The 12,147-nt window shown below is 42.5% G+C and overlaps 1 protein-coding gene across 6 annotated transcripts in view; it reads left to right on the plus strand.

Moving 5' to 3' along the window:
- UNC5D (unc-5 netrin receptor D) overlaps positions 1-12,147 on the plus strand; it is a 534,428-nt gene that overhangs the window by 456,157 nt on the left and 66,124 nt on the right. For 4 of the 6 annotated variants that reach the window (XM_066235599.1, XM_066235602.1, XM_066235604.1 and 1 more), the window contains 3 exons: positions 757-942; positions 4,587-4,964; positions 11,015-11,099. In XM_066235599.1, the coding sequence (XP_066091696.1) occupies positions 757-942; positions 4,587-4,964; positions 11,015-11,099 (649 nt within the window). The remainder of the gene's footprint in view (positions 1-756; positions 943-4,586; positions 4,965-11,014; positions 11,100-12,147) is intronic. The other 2 variants (XM_066235600.1, XM_066235605.1) reach the window with 1 other exon arrangement.

The following is a 12,147-nucleotide window of genomic DNA, read 5'->3' on the forward strand; positions in this document are numbered from 1 at the left end:
TGGGAGAAACAGCATGTGCCCTCTTAGAGACCAGTCTTCCTCCACAAAAAAGTATTAGACTCTAGAATCTCATTGGTGCCAGAAAACATTTACCATGGACATAAGAGCACCTAGGACCAAGACCTTTTCATATCTCACAACAGAAAGTCTCTCATAATGATTGCATATACTCTAAACTGACGTTGTCAATGTTCTCTTCAACTGAATGACATGTGCCAAAGCTGAAAGTCCTAACTGTGAATGCTGGTCTGTCCTCTCTTGACTCAGACCATGTTTTCTCTTCTCACAGTAGACCACTCTCTCTGTGAATGCATGTGCCCAGGTCATATATAAGTGGAGAAGTTCACCCATATTTTGTCATTGTATGTGGGTCTCATGTTTTCCCTCCAATAAAAATATAAAAAATACTTTTCAGGTAAATATGACTTCCTAAAACAAGTAAATTAAGAAGAAGTTGCCTGTTTTTACTCAAAAATATTATATTCTTTGCAAAGTTGATTGTCTTCAAGATTCTATTACATGGTAATAAGCTACCTTAACACAGTTAAGATATTTTACTAGCAGCTCTTTGATTTACACAAGTGTTTTAGAAACAGGATTATTGTGTGAGAGAGAGTACAGCTCGTGGCTAGCTGCATATATCATTTCCTCAGAGCAGTAGCTCCAACAACTCACTAGCATTTCATTTTGTGTCCTGGGGTGGCTCTTGGCTCTGTGCCCTTGTTGGCCATTTAGGATTTCTCTTGTGTCTTTCAGGCATTGAGAATGCCAGCGACATTGCTCTGTACTCGGGCTTGGGCGCTGCAGTCGTGGCCGTGGCAGTCCTGGTCATTGGTGTCACCCTTTATAGACGGAGCCAGAGCGACTATGGCGTGGACGTCATTGATTCTTCTGCATTGACAGGTGGCTTCCAGACCTTCAACTTCAAAACAGTCCGTCAAGGTCAGCGGCTAGGTTCCCCCAATACCGCGTCCTCAGGACCAAAGACTACCCCCCCACAGGACTCCTGTGCTCTTTGGCCCTGTGTGAGCGTGGTTCTTGGCACTGGGAGCCGCTGCCAAATTGTCTTCACATGTTTGGAAACCTGGCTCAATGGAGTAATCTGCTTGAGTGCTTGGCTACTGTGAGGACAAATGGCTCTCAATTTACCATTAGCAACATTTGAAATGAGGCATTTCCACCTTTGATACGTAGTGAGCTTAATGAGTTATTTAATCACAGATTACCCAGCTTCCTATTTTAACAAGCCTGCTTTGAGGACGTGCATTTAATTTAGTTAACTAAAATACTGATTATTCAAAGCTGAGGACCAAGTACTATATCACAACCTCCTAGGCCTATTTATTGCACTATTTATTTATGTATTTGTTTGTTTGTTTGTTTATTTATTTATTTATTTGGTGGACTTATTTTTGCACTTCTGTTTTAAATACGTAAAGGGACTTTAGATATATGATGGGTCAGCCAGGGAAAATATAAAATTCCCAGTCCCAGTCAGACCATCTTTTGTTGTGGGGGGGAATGAAAATCTATGTCAAAGTACAGCAATACTCATTTTCAAATGGAGAGCCACTTAATTCTCTTATATGAACCAAACCTCTTTCTGATTGCAAGATGGTGATGAGACATACACAGCTTTTATTTTAGAAAAGAAAATGAAACTCCTCAGTGGATGAACATTTTTACCTTGACTTTCATTGTCAGTTCCGTTCCCTCTATTTCTGTTGACTGCATGTCAGTATCCCCTGTAGCACAGACAAGAGGAAGTCTGACTGCTTGGCAGTGATTTGGTAGAGACCGGATTCTGAAGTGGAAACCCAAGGGCGCTAGAAATTGGGAGAAACGAAATGCTTTCCACTGCTTCTCATTCACTTCTAGGCACCGAAGTTTCAGGTCTGAGTCTGAGTCTGCTCAGCCTCATATAGGGCTAGTCCGTATGTTCAGTCTGTGGTACACCTGACACTAATATATCATATGTCCACTCTAATTGAAAATAAAATTTTTAAGGAACTAGAAATATATATCCATTAAATAAGACAGCGGTATCTTTGACCATAGTACTTAAAGATGGAGGAAAGGTAGTGGTCTGCGTGTTCCATGTACAAGTGCAGTCTTTGAAGTCACATAGACGAGTCCAGAATTGCTGTGTGGCCAGTGACTCAGTCATTTTCTCCGAGTCTCAATTACAGCTGTAAAATAGAAAACTAATATCCACCTCAGAGGTGACCCACCTGTGAGGTGTAATATACCTGGAATGACAGGAACTAGAAGCCCTTTGCATAAGGAAGCTGCTTAATAAAGGCAGTGAATAGTGTTCCGGAAGCTGGTCGTCCCCTCTTGCCTTGGTGCAGGGTGCTACTGTGTTCCATAGAGCCCCAGGCAGCAGGCGAGAGGGTGGCTCACTTGGAGAAGGCTGACTGGAATAAGCTGAAACACATCTCCTTCCTCTTGGGCTTCCCGAAGCCCATGTGTATAGCAAATCTCTGAGAAAATATGTAGCCTTTTGCAACTTACTTTATCATTTTTTTTTAAACCAGGAATGTCACAAAACCAGTGATATATGCAAAAATTCTTTATTAAAATTCCACTCTACCCTATATTCATGTGGTGACACCTCCCATTGGTGCTCACTGGTTCTCCCCTCCACTGTCTTAGAGACATCCCTTCCTGAGCAGATGCAGCCAGAGCCCAGGAAGCGGCCAGCGAGAGGTTAAATAGGGTGGTACACTTAGAACCGACCAGGAACTTCATAGAAAGGATTTCCAGAGGGAAACTTGAGGGCGACCTGGTGATTGCCCCTGATCAGATTTGAATCAAGTTGGCAGCCAACTTTAGTCAACTGTGGAGTCTACCATACATCCCTATTGTTCCAGAGATGGGCAAAAGCAAGTTTACATTGTAAGTACAAGGAATGGTGTTTGTTCTTGTATTATTTGTTAATTATCCTGCTGTTTGTTTGCACTGCAACTGTAAACTTACTTTTGTCCACCCTTGTAAAATCGCATTTCCCATTTAAGTGCATAAATTAGGCTTTAGTCTAACTCTAGGAAATGTTTTTGCTTGATGGCTTTACATAAGTAAGGGATGGGCGCGGGGCGGGGGGGGGGGGGTGTCTTTTAAGAGTAGCCAGAAATTAAACTTCAGAAGGTGAGGCCTTGAGATAAAATAACTATGAGACTCCAGGATACGATTTTTCAGGTCTCAGGGGAAGTGCCTGTTCCCAGTTATTTTGAGACGTTTGATGGATCTTAAGTCCCGCTTCTTGCCTGGGAAAACCATCAACAAGAACCAGCCTGTGCCTGTAGAATTCAGTGCAGTTCTGTGAAAAAGCACAGCTCCTTGACTGTGCCTGTGTCTTTAGTACAATATCTCAAACATGAAAACAATGCACCACCTAGAAGCCTTCAGATCCACGAGGTTATCTCATCTCATTTTAAACCCCTTCCTTTACGATGCTGGCTTCTTAGAGCATTAGATCAAGGGGTGGAGAAAGTCAGGATTACAGATTTCCTGCTGGGGTTGCTACAAATTATGAAAATGGAAAAACAATAGAGGCTAATATACTATGGCCTGGAATTGCAACATTTTCACAATATCATGCTTTAAATATTTCTGTCAGGCCCGAAAGGAAAATTGTTTAATATGGTTTGGGTTTCAATTTGAGATGTCACATTGACGGACTGATATGGGTGGGAGGTTTGGGACTGAGGGTTATTTTGTTATTTACTAATAAATGAGATTACTTCATCACAAGAAAATATCACAGCATTTTGTTTTACTATTTGGTTTAGAAAAAAAAAATGGTAAGCTGCAACAAATGAGAAAGTCCAATTTTTCATGTTTCTGTAAAGATTGTTTGGGTTTTTTCCCCCATTGGTTGTGAGACAGAAAGGAAACCATTCTAAGCTGTTCTTCACGTAGAATGTTTCTCCCTATCCCCACGTGGTGCCTCCTTTCTCTCTCAGAGTGACATATGCGTTATTAGAGCAAATTGGATGCTTGGACATGGAGTGATGCGTGAGGTCCCCTGACCCTTTGGCTCCGAGGACACATCATTTCCTCCCCCAGCTCCAGAAGCTGCCCAGAATTTCCCACGAGATGCGTGGGTACCGACACAGCATCAGTTATAAACCGCTACCTAGCCACCCTGCTTTGTCATCGCTTGCCATTTAAAATGAACAGATGTTATTTTTGCTCCAAACTGGATTATAAAACATTTTTCCTCTCTCTCTTTTTTTTAAGTTTCTCTTTGCCAGTTAAAAATCACATAAACAAAAAATACCTGATAGAGTGCCCAAAAATACTTGTTTTCAAAAGATCATGGGTAAGGAATTCTGGAAAGTGAATGGTTTTGGTCCGTGGCACACAGAGAGGTGCCTGGGAAAGCCTGATTCCTAGAGTCCAAGGCTCTGGCCCCTGAGGACCAGCCTAACAGCCGCACTGGATGCTTAGGGTGTCCCTGACGCCTGGCTCGGACAGGGGCTGCGGGTAGCACACAGCTGCTCTGCCATTAGTGGAAGCAGATATAAAGGGGTAACTGGGATGCCTTTTAGTTTCTGGGTGACAGAGCCATCTTTGTTTACCAGGTAACTCCCTACTCTTGAATTCCTCCATGCAACCAGACCTGACAGTGAGTCGAACATACAGTGGTCCCATCTGTCTACAAGACCCTCTGGACAAGGAACTCATGACGGAGTCTTCACTCTTCAACCCTTTGTCAGACATCAAAGTCAAAGTTCAGAGCTCATTCATGGTTTCGCTGGGAGTGTCCGAGCGAGCCGAGTACCGTGGCAAGAACCATCCTGGGACTTTTCCCCATGGAAACAACCGCAGCTTCAGTACCATGCATCCCAGAAATAAAACACCGTACCTCCAAAATCTGTCGTCGCTCCCCACAAGGACAGAACTGAGGACAACTGGTGTCTTTGGCCACTTAGGAGGACGCTTAGTAATGCCAAATACAGGTGGGTGGTAAGTGTGTGTTTGCGTATTTTCTAGCATTTATTTAAACGTTTTGTATTTGCGCAATTACGTCCCACCAGATTAGCTTTTCAGACGCTTGCCATCCCCTTCTCAGAGCTAGAAACACTGTGGCTCCAGCAGTCTACAGGAAGTGCAGAGCGAACCAGAGCCAACACTAGACTGGCCTTTGCGATCTTCATCCCGTCATGAACGGAACAGTCCATTGGAGGCTGTGTTAGAGTTGACCGCCTCATTTGTGCAAAAGATTTGGGTGGTCCCTAGAGTTTAAACCCCTTTGAAATATATTTCCTAAAACTAATCAGGAAACACTGAAAACCAATGCTTTGACCTGACTGGAAAACACCATGTTTATAGCTGAGCATGGTTTATAGACTAGGAGGCAATTTAGTGAAATGACATTCAGAGTTGAACTTCCTCTAACTAACTTATTAAACGCTGCCAACATCCACAGACCTTGCTGTAATGTTCCCTGAAGATGAGCAATGATGATGGATCCTTTTTGACTAAAAACTACAGTTCTAAGGTTATATCATAAGTACACTTGGTTCTTAAGGATGTTTTCCTCCTTTTGGTTGGATGTTTTGACAAGGATACTTAAGGTATACAGCCAGATCACTTCAAAAATGCCATTCTCTCTATGAATTACTCTTCAAAGTTGCCATCTAAGACCTAACTGGATGACAGAAGAGGGTAATCTCACCTCTGGTTTCTAGGCAAAGCGAAACAGGTAGTGCTCTGAATCATCATCATTTCTGGCTACCACAAGGAAACAGAGTGCCCTAGATCTGCCAGTTCTACTGAACAACAGGTCAGCACTGAGTCAGGACCTTCATGGCCTCGTCGGCCTTATCTCTAGAGGAGAGCGAGCCCACCTCTCTAAGTGAAACATTTTATCTTATAAAATGAACTCTGTGATAGGACTAATCTGATGCTACCATTCCTGCTAACTGATCCTTTGCTACCTTAGCAACTTGAGACTGCTGTTTGTTTCAACTTGATGAATAGTCTTGTTCTTCTCTATCAGTTGCTTTCTTAAAAAAAACTCCATTGCAGGCCTTGAATGCGGCCCTAATGTTGATTTTGTTTTCTGAACTTCCAAATTCTCTCAGTTTTCCTTGGTCAGTGTTTTAGGACACAGAAAAGATCTTTGTTTAAATATATATGCATGTCACTATATGATTGTCAATGTGTGAGGCAACCCTCTCTGGTGACATTGGCTGATAGACCAATGTGAAATTGAGTAAGTCACCATAATTACAAAGTTTCATTTTTGTAAGAATCTTATGAACTGAAAGTGTGGGTTCTGGAAAAAGAAAACTTTTTCCAGATATGCAAATCCTGTCCTTTCAAAAAGAGTAGGATGGCCTGACCAGGTAGTGGTATAGTGGATAGAGCATCAAAATGGGACACGGAGAGGCCTGACCTGTGGTGGCGCAGTGGATAAAGCATCGACCTGGAAATGCTGAGGTCGCCGGTTCGAAACCCTGGGCTTGCCTTGTCAAGGCACATATGGGAGTTGATGCTTCCTGCTCCTCCCTCCTTCTCTCTCTCTCTCCCTCTCTCTCCTCTCTCTCTCTCTCTCTCCTTTCTAAAATGAATAAAAAAAAACAAAAAACGTACCCTTTAAAAAAAAAATGAGACACGGAGAACCCAGGTTCAAAACCCCAAGGTCACCAACTTGAGCACTGGCTCATCTGGTTTGAGCAAGGTTCATCACCTTGAGCCCAAGGCCACTGACTTGAGCAAGGGTTCACTCAGTCTGCTGTAGCCCCCCTGGTCAAAGCACATATGAGAAGCAATCAATGAACAACTAAGGTGCTGCAACAAAGAATTGATGCTTCTCATCTCTCTCCCTTCCTGCCTATCTTGTCCCTCTCTCTGTCTCTGTCACACACACACAAAAAAGAGTAGAATGTAGTCGTCAGAAACCTAAGTTGCACAGTGAGTTATTGTGCATTTATCCTATCTCCACATTCTAACCCAGTGCTTGGCACTTAGTGGGCTCTCAATAGTTACTGGTTGAATATTGGCCCACACGTCTCCTTTCCATTCCCACCCTCATTTGTTGGTATGTATTTGTGTGTGTTTATGTGTTTACACTCACATGGAGAATGCCAAGACAAACCCATTCACTGACTATGTTTCTTTAATGTTCATCAAAGACAAAGAAATGAAGTGATGAAACAGATTTTTTTTCTTCCCCTCTGACTTCAGAAGCACTGGTGTTGAAAAGTACAGTCTTTGATAGCATTGTCTCCAATTCCCAAACACTTCCTCTGAAAACATTTCCTAACAAGAAGCCCCACACAAGACAGAAGATGTCCACTAGAAATGAATTTAAGGAAAAATAAGTGTGGAAAGGGAAACATATGCAGTTATTTGCAGAACATAAATGCAAAATATGCCTTGGGGAGCTACATTGTAAAGCAAGGAACTACAATTAAGTTATCCTAGCGCCGGCTGTCCCAGAGTGCTTTGTGGGGCCTGGCAGTGATTTCTCAAAAAGGTTGGGGTGGTCCCCATGCTCTAGAAGTCATTTATTATGCAGAATATGAAACAGGAAACTCAGACAGGTGTTTCTGTTGTCATATCAAATAAAAGGCTGTCAGGGAAGCAGGTGGAATTTGGGAAAGAGTCTATTTTTCCTTAATCAGAGATAGCTGGTGAATGACATATTAAAAATGGATACTTCTCTAGGGGGCCACAGGTATAAAGACTTCCCACAGTGCCTCTCATCCTTCATAAAACATAACTTGTCACCCACACTACCACCCTGCCTCTGTTTGACTATCTTCAGTCTCATGCATACACAATTTGCATGTCTGGTGGGAAGGAAGGAAGTATGTTCAAAGGATAATCATATACTTTCTGGTTGAAGGAAAAATGAAATAGTGTAAAGCTCCAATGATCCTGTAGATTCAGGCTGAATTTAGGAATATGATGAATAATGTTTCAATCTAAACACAGGGAATTAAGCTGACTTGAAAGGCATGAGATGTGAGATCTACTCTACAAACAGCCCTTTCTTGAAAGTCCACGCACATCTTTATTCTGATTTGATCTAAGAGTTGACCATCAGGCCGTTGTGACATATAGAATATACCATCTCTCAAAGCCTGGCCTTTCCTGTTGACTCAGAATTTTGAATTCTATTTATTCATACATTCATGGGGGTTTTTGTTTTGTTTTTAGAGAGAGAGAGAGGTGGGGATAGACAGGAACAAACAGACAGGAAGGGAGAGAGATGAGAAGCATCACTTCTTCGTTGCAGTCCTTTAGTTGTTCATTGATTGCTTTCTTGTATGAGCCTTGAGTTGGGGGGGTGAGGGGCTCCAGCAGAGCAAGTGACCCCTTGCTCAATTCAGCAACCTTGGGCTTCATGCCGAAGACCTTTGGGCTCAAGCCAGTAACAGTGGGGTAATGTCTATGATCTCACGCTCAAAGCAGTGACACCATGCTCAAGCTGGTGAGCCCGTGCTCAAGTTGGATGAGCCCGCGCTCAAGCTAGCAACCTCAGTGCTTTGAACCCAGGTCCTCAGCATCCCGAGGCCAGTGCTACGTCCACTGTACCACCACCTGATCAGGCATGGTTTGATTTTTTTGAGGACCTGCTCTGTGTCAGGCATTATGATCTGTGTTATTGATGTAGTAAGCCAGTGGTCGGCAAACTCTTTAGTCAACAGAGCCAGATATCAACAGTACAATGTTTGACATTTCTTTTGAGAGCCAAATTTTTTAAACTTAAACTATATAGGTAGGTACATTGTTATTAACTTAATTAGGACCGACTGACACCCCCGCGGGTACCTGCACGCCCGCATGTGGTATTTTGTGGAAGAGCCACACTCAAGGGGCCAAAGAACCGCATGTGGCTCACAAGCCGCGGTTTGCCGACCACTGTACTAAGCCATTATTACCTTTTTTTTTTCCTTACACACTGTATGGTTTCATTTATATGAAAGTTTAGAATAGGCAAACTAATCAACACATAGGAAAGCAAGTAAGTGATCACTTGGGCTCACAAAGAACTGATGTCTAAGGGCACGAAGGGACTTCTGTGGCAATGAAAATGCTCTATATCTTGACTGTGGTGGTTACATGATTATATATTTATCAAAACTCATCCATTTTTACACTTAAAACATGCATTTTATTGTGTGTGGATTTTACCGAACTAAAGGAAACAACAGGAAAGAAAATGTGAGATGTAAATTTATTATTTTGGGTTCATTGCCTAAGATGGCATTATTGCTTCATAAGAGCCTCCTGTGCCTCTATAGCTAACTAGTAGTGACTTAACGTCTCTTGTCATAATGGCCTAGACAGTCTGAATGAGAGGCGGCAGAGAGAGAGCACTATGTCAGACAGAGAAAGAATACCCAGGTCTAGGGTGTGTATCCCAGTCGACATCCACACGCAATGAACAGCCTGTGTGTTACAGCTTCTGCTCAACTCAGGGAAGGAGAATGGAGGCCACTTCATCTGGCAGCGACATTTAAGGAAAGATGTGCAATGAGAGGAGGAGCCTGATCAGAGGCCCCCCGAGTATGGCAATCCTGGTCCCCCTGGTGGCATGAAGGTCCTGGATACAAATGGATCCCCTTGCTAAGAAGCTGGAAGCAAGATTAAAATGAGCCCCATTCTTAGTGCTAGTGAAAGATACCGATGATAAGTAGCACGTGACTGAATAATGCTCATGAATGTGACTCACCAATAACTTGTTTTGCAATGAGTTGTACATTCCTTGATCCCATGGCAGCGAACAGGCACATAGAGGGCTATCACCAGAGCCTGCCTCCTCTGGCTTCCGGTTATCATCGCAGCCTGAAAGCTTTCTGTGTGATTACATTAGTGCCCATGAAAGGAGGAAAGGTGAGAGCTGCATTATTCAAAGAGGATGCCTTGAGACTTTGTTTCGTAAAGATCTTACTGTGTCTCTATTCCATTTCTTTTTATAAACAAGAAGCTATATTAAAGTGAACCTCTACCCTCTGGAGATGCTTCTCTCTTGGCCAAAGTGAAATATTTACTTTGCAGCATTCAAGGGGGGGGGGCATTTCAAATTCCTCGTGCTGTGCCCTCCCTCCCTGCATTACACGATTTTACTGAAGCAAGGCTGTTGAGTGTTTTTAAATTTGATACAGACATGAATATGCTTCAGTCACCATTACACCTGACCTTTTCTAGCTTCTGTTTCCAAATACAGGGCCACAGAGTGGCTATACAACAACCGGTAAGGTTCCCGAGCTCATCCGGGCTTTTTCTTTCTTTAGTTTTCTTGAGGACTCCTCTGATCTCTGCCCTAAACTTACTTCAGGATGCAGTTTTATAAGACAGTTTTATACTAGACTCTCACAAAATGTTACATGGCCCGCACATCATCCCAGATACCTTTTCAGGAAATGAATGGACAGAAACAAGCTCAAGAAACACATTTTTAAATTTCGAAACAGAGCCTGACCTGTGGTGGCGCAGTGGATAAAGCGTCGACCTGGAACTGCTAGGGTCGCTGGTTCAAAACCCTGGGCTTGCCTGGTCAAGGCACATATGGGAGTTGATGCTTCCAGCTCCTCCCCCCTTCTCTCTCTCTCTCTCTGTCTCTCTCTCTCCCTCTCCCTCTCTTCTCTAAAAAAAAAATGAATAAATAAAAAATAAAAATTAAATTTCAAAACAGATAAACTAATATAGTGATAAACTCACATATTCTCAGATATGTTTGCCAGTTCAGAACATCCAGGTTTTTAAAGAGAATTTAAAACTAGTAGGAAGACTCTAAGTAAAAATTACTTTGAATACACAGTTGCATGATATGTCCTTCTTTATGTCACTGTGATTAATTAATGGTTTCCCCATTATTATCTTGGACTTCAAACTTTCCAAGGATCAGGATTGCACAAACTGCTGTGAGAAGAAGCCCCTTTTTTTTTTTTTTTTTTTTTTTTTTTTTGTGAGCATCAGTAAGATACCCAGCTGAGGTGCTTCAAAATAATTGGAAAATCTGCAAATAACCTCTTGGCTTTTTCTGTTTTAGGAGTGAGTTTACTCATCCCACATGGCGCCATCCCTGAGGAGAATTCTTGGGAGATTTATATGTCCATCAACCAAGGTGAACCCAGGTGAGATGCGGAAAAGGATGATATACATGTATTAATGACATCTTAACTTTGAGATGGAGCTTCTGCAGAAAACCTGAGGTTTTTAAGATCTGTGACTTGCAAAACTAGTGGCTAGAATGAAAGCACCGGTAGCCATATATTTTTAGGGAACTAGACAGCAGACACGCAATGGAAAACAGTGAGTTGGGGAGCAAGCCGTAAGCAGGGCTTCCTCACAAACACTGACTGCCTCCCTTTGTCTTACTCTCAAAAGAAAAAAAAAATCAGCCCTGGAGGCACTGTTGGGTGCTAGGGATTATAAAAAGTCAGGGAATGGTTGACCTGTGACCTTTTAAGGTCAGCAGAAGACGTGCTATTAGCAGGAGAGACCATTTCTTCTGCAGTTTTCCTCATGTGAACATATGGTCTACGCTTCCATAGCTTTCAGGTCTGACAGATTTCAGTAGCATTAAATTCAATTACATGAGCAAATACAAATCTTGTCACATACTCTTTTTAATGAAAGTTGTTGGTTATTTTCTTCACACAACTATAACATTTGTGGAAATGTTGCCTTCCGCCGCCCCAGATAAAGCTGACGCCTCTTTAGAAAGCGATTTCTTTCAGAAACTGGATATATACCTCTGGCATTTTCAGTCTTAACATCTTGGTTATTTTAGAATAGATTTTTGTTGTTAGCAAAGACCACATGAAGGAAACACACTGAAAGGAACAACAGCCAGAGAGACAGATGGTTTGGACAGATTTTGGTAGCTATCTCTGTAAAAGGGCTGGTTGGTGCCCAGTGAGTTTAACTTAATGTGTGTGAGAGGAACAGAGGGGAGGCTCTGCTCCCTGGTGGCTGGTGAGCCTCCGGGAGGATTAGCATGGGAACTAGACGGTGTCAGGATCGGTGTTCTTTCCTCAGTCCTAAGGAGTGAGAGCCTTGCCCAGCAACCACTGAAAACGTGATCGTGTCTAAATAGCTCCACTTCATTAGGGGAAACTAAGGAACAGAATGGTTTGAAGAGCTTATTCAAAATCTCAATTAAGCAAACCTAAAAAACAA

The sequence above is a fragment of the Saccopteryx bilineata genome, chromosome 6, assembly GCF_036850765.1.
Source record: "Saccopteryx bilineata isolate mSacBil1 chromosome 6, mSacBil1_pri_phased_curated, whole genome shotgun sequence".
NCBI classification, from domain to species: Eukaryota; Metazoa; Chordata; class Mammalia; order Chiroptera; family Emballonuridae; genus Saccopteryx; species Saccopteryx bilineata.